The 15,042-nt window shown below is 44.6% G+C and overlaps 1 protein-coding gene across 1 annotated transcript; it reads left to right on the plus strand.

Moving 5' to 3' along the window:
• Positions 1-620: 620 nt before the first annotated feature.
• Positions 621-4,988, plus strand: LOC132447002 (uncharacterized). Its single transcript, XM_060037606.1, has one exon. It carries the CDS (start codon positions 621-623, stop codon positions 4,434-4,436), a length of 3,816 nt encoding a protein of 1,271 aa, XP_059893589.1. The 3' UTR covers positions 4,437-4,988.
• The last annotated feature ends 10,054 nt before the right edge of the window (positions 4,989-15,042 follow it).

Consider the following 15,042-nt stretch of genomic DNA (forward strand, 5'->3'; position numbering starts at 1 on the left):
CTGAGTTTGCATTTGCTCGACAAGAGGCAGAGCTACTAAAACAGCAAGCCATTCTAAACGCCAGTCTGCATGAACTGAAATTAGAAAAGGCAGCGGCGGCTGCAAACGCTGAAGCTTTAATCTTAGAAGCAGCTGCTGAAGAATATGATTATGAATGGTCAAGCCCAATTAAAAGGAGAGCAAATGAAAACACAGAACCTCTAACCCAAGTCGAAATGCACAATTCAAATGCTCAATTGCAGACTCCTGTTACAAATCCAGGTCACCAGTCCTATCGGGGTGAAAAAGCAGCCTGCATGGTAAATACAGTCACAGTCTCACCATCAGATGCAAAGCCACAGAAAACTTCACATTCACCAGAGCGCCAGCCTACCATGGACAGCGGTGAAGTAAACAAATGTGAAAACCAGGGCCATGCACATCTGAGTAAAAGCAGTGACCATGAATTTATTGAGCTGCCTCAACCCCACACACTCACAGGAGAAGACACCTGGATCCCAAATCAGGCAACCAGCACTGCACAGAAAAAATCATACAGCTACAGAGGGCTCTCCTACAACCTGAAACCAACCAGTGATGATTTCCAACCTTCCCAGCCTTACCACACACAGTCATTCCCTATGTCCAACACAAGCTCATCCAGCGCAGTGGCTGCAACAGACCTAGGGAGGTACCTGATGCGACGTGAGCTGGTGAGTTCGGGCCTGCTGAAGTTTGAGGACAAGGCAGAGAACTACTGGGCCTGGAAGGCATCTTTCATCAGCTCCACCGACGACCTAAAACTCTCTCCCAGAGAGGAGCTTGATCTGCTGTGCAAATGGCTGGGGCCTTCGTCGTCTGAGCAAGCTAAAAGAATCAGAGCGGTGCACATTCACAATCCACCTTCAGGCCTCAGGATGTTATGGCAAAGACTGGAAGATGTGTATGGCTCACCAGAGGTGATTGAAAACGCTCTTCTAGGAAAACTTGAAGAATTTCCTAAAATCTCAGTCAAAGAAAACCACAAGCTAAGAGAACTGGGAGATATTCTCATGGAACTTGAAGCAGTCAGGGCAGATGGATTCCTACCTGGTCTTGCATACCTCAACACCTCCCGTGGAGTAAACCCAATAGTCCAGAAACTCCCGTCCAACCTGCAAGAGAGGTGGATTACTGTAGGATCACGTTACAAGGATCAGCACAGAGTACCATATCCTCCTTTTTCAGTCTTTGTCAACTTTGTCTGTGAACAAGCAAAAACACGCAACGATCCTAGCTTTGCTAGCATAACAGAAGCATGGCGTACAACAAAGACAGAAAAGAGTGTTTTCCAGCCGTCCAGTCATCACACAAGAACATCAGTTGCTGTGAGTAGGACTGAAATCTCAACAAGTGGCGACGATAACAACACAGCAGCCAGGAAACATGATGACCCAGACAAACAGTGTCCACTACATAACAAGCCTCATCCATTGAGAAAATGTCGTAGCTTCAGAAACAAAACTCTGGAAGAAAGAAAAGCGTATCTGAAGGAAAAACACATCTGTTTCAAATGTTGTGCGTCGTCCACTCATGTTGCTAAGGACTGTGGGAAGACTGTGCTGTGCCAGGAGTGCAACAGCGACAGACACCCAGCAGCTCTACATCCAGGTCCTGCTCCATGGAAAACCGAGGCCCATGTGAGTACCATGGATCACAGCGGGGAGCGGCAGACGCTCGAAGCCATTCCGTCTGTGACGTCGAAATGCACGGAAATCTGTGGAAGTGTGAACACTTCAAAATCATGCTCCAAAATCTGTCTTGCATTAGTGTATCCTGCAGGTCAAAGACACCTAGCCATGAAGACCTACATTGTTCTTGATGAGCAGAGCAACAAGTCGCTAGGCAGAACAGAATTCTTTGAACACTTTGGAATTCAAGGCACAGGAAAACAATACACTTTGAAGACGTGCTCAGGAGTGGTGGATACGGCCGGACGGCGAGCCAGCAACTTCATGGTGGAGTCATTAGACGGCAACATCCACATTCCTTTGCCTACGCTGATTGAGTGTGACATGCTGCCAGACGACAGGTCTGAAATACCGTCACCAGATGCAGCCAGACATCATCCTCACCTCAAACACTTGGCAGACAAAATCCCAGTCCTCGACCCAGAAGCGTCCATCCTCCTTCTCCTCGGAAGAGACCTAATTCAGGTGCACAAAGTGCGAGAACAATGTAACGGGCCACACAAAGCACCGTTTGCCCAACGACTCGACCTGGGATGGGTGATAATCGGAGATGTGTGTCTAGGAAGAGCACACAAACCCACCACTGTCAACATCTTCAGAACCAGTGTGCTGATAAGCGGGCGCCACTCCCTCCTCAGCCCATGCAACAGCAGCTTAACAGTCAGAGAGAAGATTGACAGTGCTGTGCCACCCCACACCTCTCCATGCGTGTCTCCTGCAACCAATGAAATAGACAGCCTGGGCAGAAACGTGTTTCAAAGAACACAGCGTGACGACCAAGTTGGCCTTTCCATCGAAGATGAGTTGTTTCTTGACCTCATGGATAAGGAAGTCTACATGGACAACGCAAACTGCTGGGTAGCACCGCTGCCATTCAGGCCAAATAGGCCGCGCCTGCCCAACAACAGACAGCATGCTGTCAACCGTCTCGCCTCCCTCCGTCGCATGCTGGAGAAGAAAAGTGCCATGAAAGAACAGTTCTTCAACTTCATGCAAGCCATGTTTGACGCAGACCAAGCAGAGCCTGCTCCAGAGCTGAGGCCTCAACAAGAGTGCTGGTACCTACCAATATTCGGTGTTTATCCCCCACAGAAAAAGGACCAGATACGGGTAGTGTTTGATTCCAGTGCGAAGCACGAAGGTACCTCCCTCAATGACGTCCTTCTCAGTGGGCCTGACATGAACAACACCTTACTGGGGGTCCTGATGCGCTTCCGCAGAGAGCCTGTAGCAGTAACAGCCGATGTGCAGCAGATGTTCTACTGCTTCATTGTCCAGAAAGAGCATCGAGATTTTCTGAGATTTTTGTGGTTTGAAGATAACAACCCAACCAAACGCATCACTGAGTACCGGATGAAGGTACATGTTTTCGGCAACTCTCCTTCCCCTGCGGTAGCCATCTACAGCCTGAGAAAAGCATCCCTGCATGGAGAAAAGGAACACGGCAGCGAAGCCAGACAGTTTGTCATGAGAAACTTCTATGTTGATGATGGGCTATCCTCATTCCCCACTGAAGAAAAGGCCATTGCCGTCCTGCAAAGTACAAAAGAAATGTTAGCAGAGTCAAGCATTAAGCTACACAAAATAGCCTCTAACAGCCGCACTGTGATGGATGCCTTTCCGCCTGAGGAGCGGGCCAAAAACTTAGTGGATCTGGAGCTAACTGCTGACCCCTTGCCACTGCAGCGCAGCTTGGGACTCACCTGGAACTTGCAGTCAGACACATTCACTTTCCGTGTATCCAGAGAGAAGAAGCCATTTACTAGAAGGGGAATCCTGTCTACTGCAAATGGGCTTTACGACCCCCTGGGCTACGTGGCACCTGTCACAATTCAAGGAAAGGCCTTAGTCAGGGAGCTGTCTGCCGAACAAGCTGAATGGGATGCTCCTCTGCCAGCGCTAAAAGAGGAACAGTGGAAAATGTGGACCGACTCACTCCATGAGCTTGAGCAGCTTCAGATTGAAAGAACCTATGTGCCTGTTTCTTTGTGCTCCACCAAACATAGAGAACTCTGTGTCTTCTCTGATGCTTCCACTATGGCCATATCAGCAGTGGCCTATCTTAAAGCAACAGATGAAAATGGACACACTCACATTGGATTCGTCATGGGCAAGTCAAAGCTGGCACCTCATCCTCCACACTCTTCCCATATGGGTGGAGTGTGGGAACGGATGATAGGCATTGCCCGCAGAATACTGGATGCACTGCTTTTAAAGACAAACACTGCCCGTCTGTCTCATGAAGTTTTGGTCACACTCATGTCTGAAGTCATGGCCATTATGAACGGCAGACCCCTTGTTCCAGTGTCATCTGATCCAGACATGCCTACAGTCCTTACACCTTCCATGCTGCTAACACAGAAAGTCAACCCAGTGCTTCCACCCACTGGAGAGTACGACCTTAAAGACTTATACATCAAGCAGTGGAAGCAGGTACAGGCGTTGGCCGACGCATTCTGGAAACGCTGGCGTCAAGAATACTTGGTTTCCCTCCAGCCAAGGAGAAAGTGGCACGTTGAAAAGCCAAACCTGAGCGAAGGAGATGTTGTGCTGCTCAAGGATGCACAGGGCAAGCGGAATGAATGGCCTGTCGGAGTGGTGTTGAATGCCATTCCCAGCAAAGACTCTAAAGTTCGCAAAGTAGATGTGAGGGTGGTCAGACAGGGTACTCAACGGGTGTATTCTAGACCAGTCTCTGAAGTTGTTCTACTTGTAAAAGGGGAATAGTGTCATAACGCATTATAACAAGCGGGGAGTGTGCTGTTCTGATGTTTATTTGGTGAAAGGGAGACCCCTAGTGGTCAACTTTTAACGCAATGTTTTTGTACTAGCAGTCTTGCCGTAGTTCGACGATGCATGTGAACCAACAGTCACGTACTTTTTCTCTTTTGTATTGGTTGGCCAGAAAACACGTTTGCCTGTAAGTAGATGTCATACAGCTATCTTGTCATGGAATTAAATTAGTTCAGAATGTATATTTTGATCTTTTATGCTAATCGCGAGCATCTTAATGTAATTTCCAATAGACGTTTGCCCTAAGCTAACGTATATGTTAATGTTTGTTATGAAACGTTTTAAACGGACAATAGATGAATACTGTTCTTGAACGTCTGTATGAGATACTGAAAGATGTATTTTGTATCTGTCCAGTTTTACAGTGCTTACCAAGTAAAGTTTGGAAAGGAAACAAGCTGCTTCATTCTTTATAAGGGAAAACTGTTATCTATCTGCCGAGCTGACGCAACAGGCTAGTTCGCGCCACACACACAAGGAAGCGGGGGCAGAATAAACGTAGTGTGGCCAAACATTTTATTTCGTGACTAATCTGATTATTCCTGTTAGTCTGGGATGTTATTGCATTGCGATTAACTCCACAACAAGTTTAATACCCTAACATTTCGTCTCGCAGGCATTTACGATTCTTTGTGAATAGGTCTTACTGAGTTAGGAGTCCTCTTGAGGACTTTTAAGCTCTCCTAGACTTAGGTGCTACTTTTAGGCCTAAAATACTTTGTGAATTGCTCTTAGTGAAAAAAGTTAGGAGTCCTAAATTTAAGAGTGACACGCCCATTATTTTTAGGAGTTACTCCTAAATTCGCCAGTTAGGACCTACTTTTAGCCCTAAAATCCTTTGTGAATACGGCCCCTGATGTCTCTTAAGACCATGTACCCAGAAATGATAATAAAAGATTAAAAAAACAATACACAAAGTGATGGTGTGAAAGTGTAGCTGTATTTTTGGTTTAAATATCAAACTTTCAACACACAATATAAAATATAAACAAACAAACTCTTTTCAAATTGCTGTAGTTTCTCAGCATTCAAATTTCCTCAACCATTTCAATGAATCCACCACTTGCCTCGTTGACCTCTTTTACTAACTCCTTCGTAATGTATGGAGCCAGCCCGAACCCTAACCCTAACCCGTCCACAGACATGGTGACTAATGTATGATAGTAAGCATTATTGGCCCTTAACACTAATATTTGGAAACACTGCCTCAAAAGGATATTGGCCTAAGCAACACCAGTAGAGGCTATACTTTTCCCTGAACTTTTAAACGTTGCAAACGTGCAAAAACATAATTATATATTTATGTGGCATTCAGTCCAATGCTTAAAATATATCTGTGGCATTCAGTAGGCCAATGCTGTGGTAAAGTGTGTAAAGTATGACCAAGTGTTTCTTTCTGTTTAATAGATAGAACTTTATCAATCCCCTGTAGGAGAAATTTGTTAATGTTTGTCCCTATAAAACAATAATGGCAACAAAAAAAATAATACAAAACATGACGGTAACTCTAAAGTCAAACCGTCCAATCTGAAGGCTCTACTTAACCACTCCCCCTACTCACTTCCAGCAATGCAAAGCGAACAGAACTGAGGTGGGGAGGGCGTAGCTTAAGTAGTTTGTGACCGACCCAGAGGAACGCAACGCAAATTCAATGTGAACATGTATGAGGCTTTAATAAAATCCCGGACGATTTTGAAATTCCGCCCGGACACATTTATTTTTATAAGTGTCTCAAAAAGAGGGTATGTCTGGGCAAAAGAGGACGTCTGGTCACCCTTCGTAAGGGGAACCCATTTGATTCCTACCTGTTCCACTGTTAAATAGTGGCGCAAGTTGGTGGGCGCTATCCTGGTAATTTCTCTGCGTGAGAAATAAGTGTGGCGTGTGAGCGTGTGCATGGGTCGAATTGCGTGTCTCACGTCGAATGCGTGAGACTTGAGAGCCCTGCTTCCCCATGATGTGGCGTCTCCTCTCGACTGATTATGTTTGTTGAGATTGCCGGCGCGAAAACCCAAAGTATTGTTCGCGCATACTCCAATAAAGTTGGTGAAAATTATGAAGAAGATAAAATAGAACACAATGTCATGTTTACAGATGTTTGAATTTTAGTTATATTTTTTTTCAGGTTATAATCTATTTTTTTAGTGTTGCAAAACCTTTTTTACAAGGTGTTGAGTTTTCAAACCCAGACTTACAAGCCTTTGAAACTTTTTTTTTCCAGGTTTGAATTATGGCAGGAAACTGACTCCAAAAAACAAGAGGATCGGCCAGCTGTTTTCAAGGTGTTACTATCTAAGAGGCTGAATATTCTTGCCAGGAATTAAAGGTGCTTGCTCACCGGTGTAAAGGGCCAGGCGTTTTCAAAAGCGGCTGCTGCTGCCGAAAGTTTCAACACGGGGAAAGCTGAGCTGTATGGCAAAATCTGTGCACGTTGACGTGGGCGGCAACCGCTTCATGGTCAACAGCTTTTGTAACCGCCTCCCCTCTGCCGCCCACTGGAGAAAATCCCAGGGCATTGAGGCTACGTTTACACGATGACGGTCTGAACAGAAGACGCAGAAGTGGCGTTGCGTCTTCACTTTTTATTCCGCGTTTAGACAAGCGTTTTCGGGAGGAAATCTGCGTGCATACGGTGACGCAAATGTGTGTGGAATTCGATTGGGTATGCATGCCAGGCTGCTAGGTGGTGCTGTGATAGACTATCACACAACACCGCCATGTCTGAGCGCATGCGTAGAATCTTCCTTCTCTTATCCGTGCCGCAAAAAACAAAAAGATCCTTCTCTGTTCAGTAATACTATCGCTAAATATCCTGTACATTTCGTGGAAATACTCCTGTATGCTTGTTAGAGCTGCCAGAGCAGCTTGAAGGTCCGACGCATGGAAATAATCTGACATGTTTGTTTATTTCCTTGTACTGGCACATGTATGTGACCTAAACGCGTACGCGACGTGAGCAGATCTGAGCAGTGTTTTGCGTCTTGGCTGTTTAGACGGAAACGCTACGGCGGAGCGTTTTCAACTTTTCCACTCTGGAGGGTGGTTTCAGATTTATGCGTTTTCATGCCCCAAAAACGCCGTCACCGTCTAAACGAAAGGCACTTCCGATGAAATATTTTGTCGTTTTCACCCGCAAGCGTCCTCGTGTAAACGGGGCCTGAGTTTGGAATATAATCCTGAATTGTAATGGGGCGTGAGGTTGGACCCAAGAACAGCACAGACCGAGACCAGCGTTGCAACAGTTCAACAGTTTATTGTCCAAATGGGGAATCCAAGCTAAATGGAGACAGACAAGGGGCAAGCAGGCAGAGGGGTCAGAGACAGAAGGCTGTTCAGGTTACCAGCGCAGGAACGACGAGGACGGGTCAGGAACAAGCAGGTTTGAAACCAAGGGAGCCATCCGGGAAATAGTACTAGAGAGCTATGCATGCTGCTAAACACAAGACTGAGTGGAAGGAGTGGGTTTAAATAAGGTGGGGGAACACAGGTGAAGGTGCTTGCACTGATGAGGTGGGAGTGGCAGGCAGGTGATCAGGAAAAGTACTGGCAGGGCTGGCAGTGGGATGGAAAGCCAAGAGCGGATTATGACAGTACAGAGCTGGCAGTAGGACGGAAAGCCAGGAGCGGATCATGACACTGAATTGTGTCAAAGGCCTTTTGAAGGTCTATTAACACAATGCCACAAAAGTTCCCCTTATCCACCTCTTACCTAATAAAGTCTGTATGATAATGCAGAAAGGTTTTAGAAGATTGCTTTTTTCTAAAGCCTGATTGGATGTCAAATAAGATGTTATGCTCTGCTATATAACTGTCTATTTGCTCATAATTAATTATTTAATTTTTTTTTGATATTGTAGACAGGATAGATATAGGGCCAACATTTCCAGGATCAGATTTCAGGTTTCAGAAAATGTTTATTTTTAATTGATACATTTATAAGATGGGTTATGACATAAGTGTTTTTTTCAGCAGCATCCCTGAGAAATTGTGACGTTGTCAAAAGCAGTAGCCTTGGAAGGATTCAGGCCTTTGAGTTTTTTTAGTACCAACTCCTCTGTTACTTCTTTGAAAGAAAAAGTGTTTGGCTGGACTCCCTTTTCTTGATAAAAATTCACCCCATCCACCGTTCGCATCACATTTGTGACATTTGATCGGAGACCTCTTAACTTCCCTGGTACAGTAGGTTAAAAAAATGTCACTAATTCCATACACATTGACGATCGCGTCGAACGATGACATAGGAAGGTTCATGAACATTCGTGAACATTTGCGCTCATTCATTGAGCGTCACAAGACGAAGTAACATTCAACAGATAACTTATTTTACAAATAACATTTATTAGCGTTGCTAACTTTATATTTTTATTGTATTTAATTGTTTAATCGAATTTAGCTAGTAAACTGAGTGTATTAACACAAGCTAGCTAGACTAAGATACACTTTAAACACTCAGTTTACTAGCTAAATTCCATACAATAAAAATATAAAGTAAAAACAAGTGTTTTCTGTATTATGTTATTTCGTCTTTGGCAACATGAGCGCAAATGTTTTTTGAAACCTGCCTGGCAAAGGACAATCACGTCGAACGCTGACGTAATGTTTCGAACGCGGATTACGTAGGCGGTAACATTTTTGCCCCCGGTACAATTGTGGTGTGACACCTGCCATTAAATGACCATCCCGGGCTGCCCCTGTCTGTCTCTGGGGCTGAACAGCTGTTTGAGGGGTCTCCTGAATGGTGACCATCTCCACGCCCAACCTGGATCTAATGGAGCTGTCAAACCCAAATTGTAGCGGGCTGAAAATTTTACCGCTTTCGTAACCCGCGTTTGAAAATTCCAAACCTGCCTGGCAGCGGACGATCGTGTTGAACGTTGCCTGGCAATGGACGATCGCGACTAACGATGACATAGGAAGATTCATGAACACTGTATTTAATTGTTTACAATCTTGGTGTGACACCGCCATCGGTTGCCTGAATGTCTACGGTCATTGACTAAAGGTACGAACACACCAAACGCGTACCCCGCGTATAGACGCGTATAAAATCTGCAATTTTTCCATAGGGAACCATTGGTTTACGCGCGTATGAGCTGCGTATATGCGTTACATGCGCTAAAGCAACATTTTACCCGCGGCAGCGGCGTATGAGCTGCGTATATGTACGCGCGTACATATACGCTCGTACATATACGCGCGTACGCGAGGAGTTCAAAAAATTTAACTTTTTACGCTCATACGCATGACGATTAGCCGCGTTGCCCAATCAGCGTTGAGCTTGACCCGACGTCACTGGCAGAGAGTAGTGACGCTTGCACAGAAGCATACGGCCGACATCTTTCTTTATTCTGGGTGGAAATAGTAACATAGTTACGCCATTAAATGCGTTTATGTAAACATTTTTAGCGAGAAATGTGCATTTTACTTTCATAATGTTCGCTCGGTGAATGTGAAGGATGTTTGGTTTGATAGTTATGACGAAGAGGGAACACTCCGTTCACTTGCATGGACAGAGTCTCTGGTTGCTAAGCAACCTCAACGTCTTGGCGGACTATATCTCTGCTGATCAACACTACGAATGCTGGAAACACACCAGACATACCATGTGAAGTTATTTAACCAGATTATTGTTATTTATATCTGAGATTATTTAATCTAACCCGATCCAAGCTCTATCATGCACCCAAACACGGCGGCGTTTGGGTTTCCTTCCTCGGACTCCTAAATCCAGCGCAGCCACAGGCGCGTAGCTGCGTACGTAGGACCATTTTTGACACAAAATGGTCAAGCAACATTTTAGCTGCGTTACGTGCGTAAATCTTACGCGGGTACGCGTTTGGTGTGTTCGTACCTTAAGGATGAGCATCTGGACAATGTGTGGGCATGTAATCTTACAGCTACATTTCCTCTATTCTTCTGCCAAACCTCTCTTCGGTACCTCTTCCTTCCCAATGTCCTCGAGTTGCTGAATGATCTTTCAATTAAGCATTGGTTGCATGTCAAAATTTCTGAAAGTTACATAAAAAGATTTTATAGGATTACTTTATTGACGGATAATTGGATGTGGGAGTCAAACTCTCTCTCTCTCTCTCTCTCTCTCTCTCTCTCTCGAAGAAGAAGAAGAAGAAGAAGAAGAAGAAGAAGAAGAAGAAGGAAGACCAATGACCTCTGTGGATCAGAATGAAAGGGGACTTATTATGAAAATAACACTTTTCCTAGGATTTGGGGTGTTGTTTTGGGTCTCTGGTGCTCCCACATGCATACAAACTTAGATTTTTTGAGTGAGATACGCATTTCTGAAAGTTACCAAACGAGCGAGTCAGTTTCCGCGCCCCCTCCTACGTACGAAGGGAGCACAGTTGAATATTACTTCCCACTTCCCCACTCCCCCCCAATCAGAGCATAGCTAAGATTTTGTGGACCAGCGGACGAGCAGCTCCGGCGGGGGGAACTCGGCGGCAGCTCAGCTCCGGGAGTACAATCAATTTCTCTGCCGGACTGCCGCCGAGCTCCCCCCGCCAGAGCTGCCGGACTGCCGCCGAGGCTTCGGCGGCAGTCCGGAGGAGGAGACATGGAGGAGAAAGGGATTGTACTCCCGGAGCTGAGCTGCCGGACTGCCGCCGAGCTACCCCCTGCTGGCAGTTCAGCTCCCGGAGTACACCCGCTGGAGCAGCCGGAAAGCTTCGGCGGCAGTTCAGCTCCCGGAGTATACCGCCGGAGCTGCCGGACTGCCGCGGCCTGATGGCTTCGATGGCGGCCAGACTGCCGCCGAAACGGCGGCAGTCCACTACGAGTCTTTACTTGTTGTAGAAGTACCAGACACATCAGACGCAGTCTTTATGATTCACAGTAGCGTGCGGTGCCCCTTCATTTCCGTGGGGCAGAAACTACTGGCGTATGACCACACCCACAATTTATATACATATTTTACATATATTTTTTGAGCTACATCAAAACATGTTAGCTAAACTAATTGTGAGTAAGAATAAACTAATAGCCTAATGTTACTGCACGCTTTTGAAGTGCCATCCGCAACACTCGTCATATGATGTCCCTTATAGGGAAGTTATTTCTTCCATATTTTATTTTAACAACAGGCTTAGCGAGTTCATTGCAAATACATGAAAAGTAAAAATACAAGTCATCAATCAAGCAGACCTTCGATTTGGAACTTGGCCCGACGATGTGTGCAAATCTCTCAATAACAACACTTTTGAAATCAGATATTTCTCAATAACAGCTGTTTAAATCAGGTATGCAATTTGAATACCTGCTGAAATAAATGAATAAATAGTCTTCAATGCCGAAAGATACAGGCGGAGTAATTCGATTTTAAACAACAACAGTCCTAGAATATGACCATGGGGCAGACTACTTTACGACCATATGGGCGTCTTATAGCGCTGATTGCAATTCTTATTGCAGCCTGCAGGGTTATGCGAGAAACATACGGAGGGACGCGGTCGTTGAGCACGTTAAACTCAACTAGAATCGCCAACATCAATTTGATATCAACAGACAAAATAGTCGCAAAGCCTACAGAAACTATAGATAGTTAATGTGACAATCACATTATTAAAAATAAACTTGGAGCAATGATTTACTGAGGAACTATTTTTTTGGGAGCATGCTTTTAGAGGGAGTTCGCCGCCCCACCTGCCCATAGGACGGCACGCGGCTGATGATTCATAATATCATCCGAGGCGCACATAGCTTTTGGCCGTGATATTAGAAATAGTATTATATAAATACCCATATATAATAATACTATTATTATATCAGTGTTTCCCGCAGGATTTTTTTCAGCAGCGGTGGTGTGGTCCCCGATCCCTCTAGGGGGCTCCGGGGGCATGCCCCCCCGGCCGAAAATTTTTTGTACCCTTTACATTGGAAAGCATGAATCTGGTGCACTTTGAGAGGAGAATATGCACTTAAATCCTATTCAAACAGTCCTGTGTATTACTGTAGATGGGATTATTGGTGTTGTAACTTTGCCTTTTGTGTCTTCATTTACAGATTTTTATATTTTTGTATAGTAATATTTAAACAAAAAATGCCACAACGCAAATATAATTTGCACAATTTATTTACAGATTTTTGCCTAATGCTTAAACACTAAACATGGTTGCTATGCCCAAAGCATAACTGTTTTTTACATAAGACACTTTGTTCAAAAATGAAATCCCCTGCAACAATGGGCAAAACACATCTTTTTAAATTATAAACCTAACTAAAATTTGAAAAGAACACAGACTCACACACATGAAAAATAAAAAATAAAGCTAATTGAATACCAATCAGTGTGAGCCTTAGCACTACAAATAGACCTCAGGTGAGCTCAGCTCCTTTGTGAGACAGTGAGAGTCAGGGGAAGAGGACAAGAGAGCGATGATAAGCTTGTTATTGCTTAAAACACTTCTTCTTAGTCTTGGGAGTCAAAAAGTGATGAGAAAATTATAAAATAAATATAAGTTATACATAATAGAAACTATTCATGATCTTTTAAGAAGTCCTTAGGTTTTTTCCCTGCATTTATGCTAATGACCACATGCTTACAGGCAATTAGCATAAATCCCTAACTAAAATACGCGATGAAAACAGATTTTATATGGCAATAAAGAACAACATCGGATCTAACAGTATGGATTCATTTTTCAAAGTTCCCGAAAATACCTAGGCTGGATATAAGCTCCTGTAAAGGCTATGAGTGATCCCAAAAAGAGCGACAACACGCACACACACACAATACTAGAGGAAAAACGGCACGGAGGTTGCGGTTTATAGATACAATAAAATGATTGGGCTCAGAGGGTTTTTAACACTGGTGGTCATGTAGCGACACATTTTAGCAACTTACTTTCTCTCTCTCTCTCTGTCTGTCTGTCTGTCTCTCTCTCTCTCTGTCTCTCTCTTTCCTTCTTTCTTCGATCTTCCGCTTCACTCGCTACTGCTAGAATCAATGTAACTTTGCAACCGTGCAGGGTAGCCTACTGCCAACAACTGCCACACTCGCTGTGTATTTTCCTTCTTTGATGTTGGTTACGTGACGATGTGCCGCGTGCTGCGCAATTGATGTTACGCGCTGTACATTTTCTAAAAGGAGCTACGTAAAAAAAAAAAATGAGGAGAAGGATTTTTATTGCAGCGGCGGAGAAAATTCAGCAGCGGCGGCACGCCGCTGCTGTGTGAACGTGGGGGAAACACTGTATATTATATAGATATAGAGCTCCAGGAGTCTGCAAACGGCAACAATCCTTTCTCCTCCATTCTGTGGTTCAGTTTGACAGCTCATTGGTCAATGGGCAGCTGCTCATTTGCATTAAAGCTAGAAACACCAGAAACATCGCATTCTGAAGGGACTGAAACAGAGGGGAATAGTGGTAGGCAAGATTTTTTTCCTAAAACCTATTTCCAGCAAACAACACAGTGTGGATGGTACACTACACAAGCCTTGGTCTGTGTGGCTGAAGGGTAGCTAACTGTTTCAGCTCAGCGAACGTGGCCCCGGATGGGGTCAGAGGGCCTCTGCCAGCAGACCCCATGTGTATTTTAGTCCTGGTTGTTAAATTGCATATGGCTGACTTTCCCTCTGGAGTTTGACCCCTTCTTTTTCAATATAGATATTTCCTTTGTTTAGGAACGATAGTCCTAATCGAGGTTGATGCGTCCCCCATAATTGCCACATTGCTCCCCAAAATAAAGGCTATGTCTAAATAGATACAAATACTTTTTTTTTTAAAGAAATTAAGTTATTTGTCCCCATAATATTAATTATCATAGGTTTATAAGATTCTCTTACAATTGATTATGACAGTGTTTAAGATCATATCAATATATCAGATCAATATTTATCAAAATACTGCAGTTATAAAATAAATAAATAAAACAAATATAAACATCTAGATCAAAATATACGAACAAACGATAAAGGGATATAGTAATGCATAATGACACCAGAGCAAAAGTCACCTTAGATAACAAGACAGTAAAATCAAACTTTAAAATGTGGCTTGTGTTTTGATTATGCAGGGAGGGTTCTTGTAATAGTGTATTGAAAACTATTATGTGACGTTGCAAAGGGCCACATACAGTCTATGTACAGAGAGAGTTTGAATAGCTTGTAGACCTTTGTCCTGCTCTTCATGGCAACGATCAACAGACCCCCTATAATGCCCTTTATTCCTGATAAAAATACAATCAAACAGACCCCAGGTTTTCTTGATACCTGCTAGAAGTCAACGGTTCATCCTGCGGAGCTTAGCAGGCAGAGTGTCGGGGACCTGCTCCGGAGGGGGTAGCGTCTGCCTCTCCACCTCCTCCTCCCCCTCCCCTGACTCCCTGTCCAGCGCCAGAAGCTGCAGCTTCTCCTCTGGCAGCCAGTGGATGGGCGTGGAGCTTGACCGCAGCCTCTGGATCCTCAGCGGCAGGTCCCCCAGGCTGGAGGCCTTCACCCCGGGCAGCAACAGGCCGGCCTTGGGCCCCCGCCATAGTTGCTCCTCCTTGGTGGAGCTCATGCACTGGAACTTGCTGGGCAGCCTGT

The sequence above is a fragment of the Gadus macrocephalus genome, chromosome 18, assembly GCF_031168955.1.
Source record: "Gadus macrocephalus chromosome 18, ASM3116895v1".
Lineage (NCBI taxonomy): Eukaryota > Metazoa > Chordata > Actinopteri > Gadiformes > Gadidae > Gadus > Gadus macrocephalus.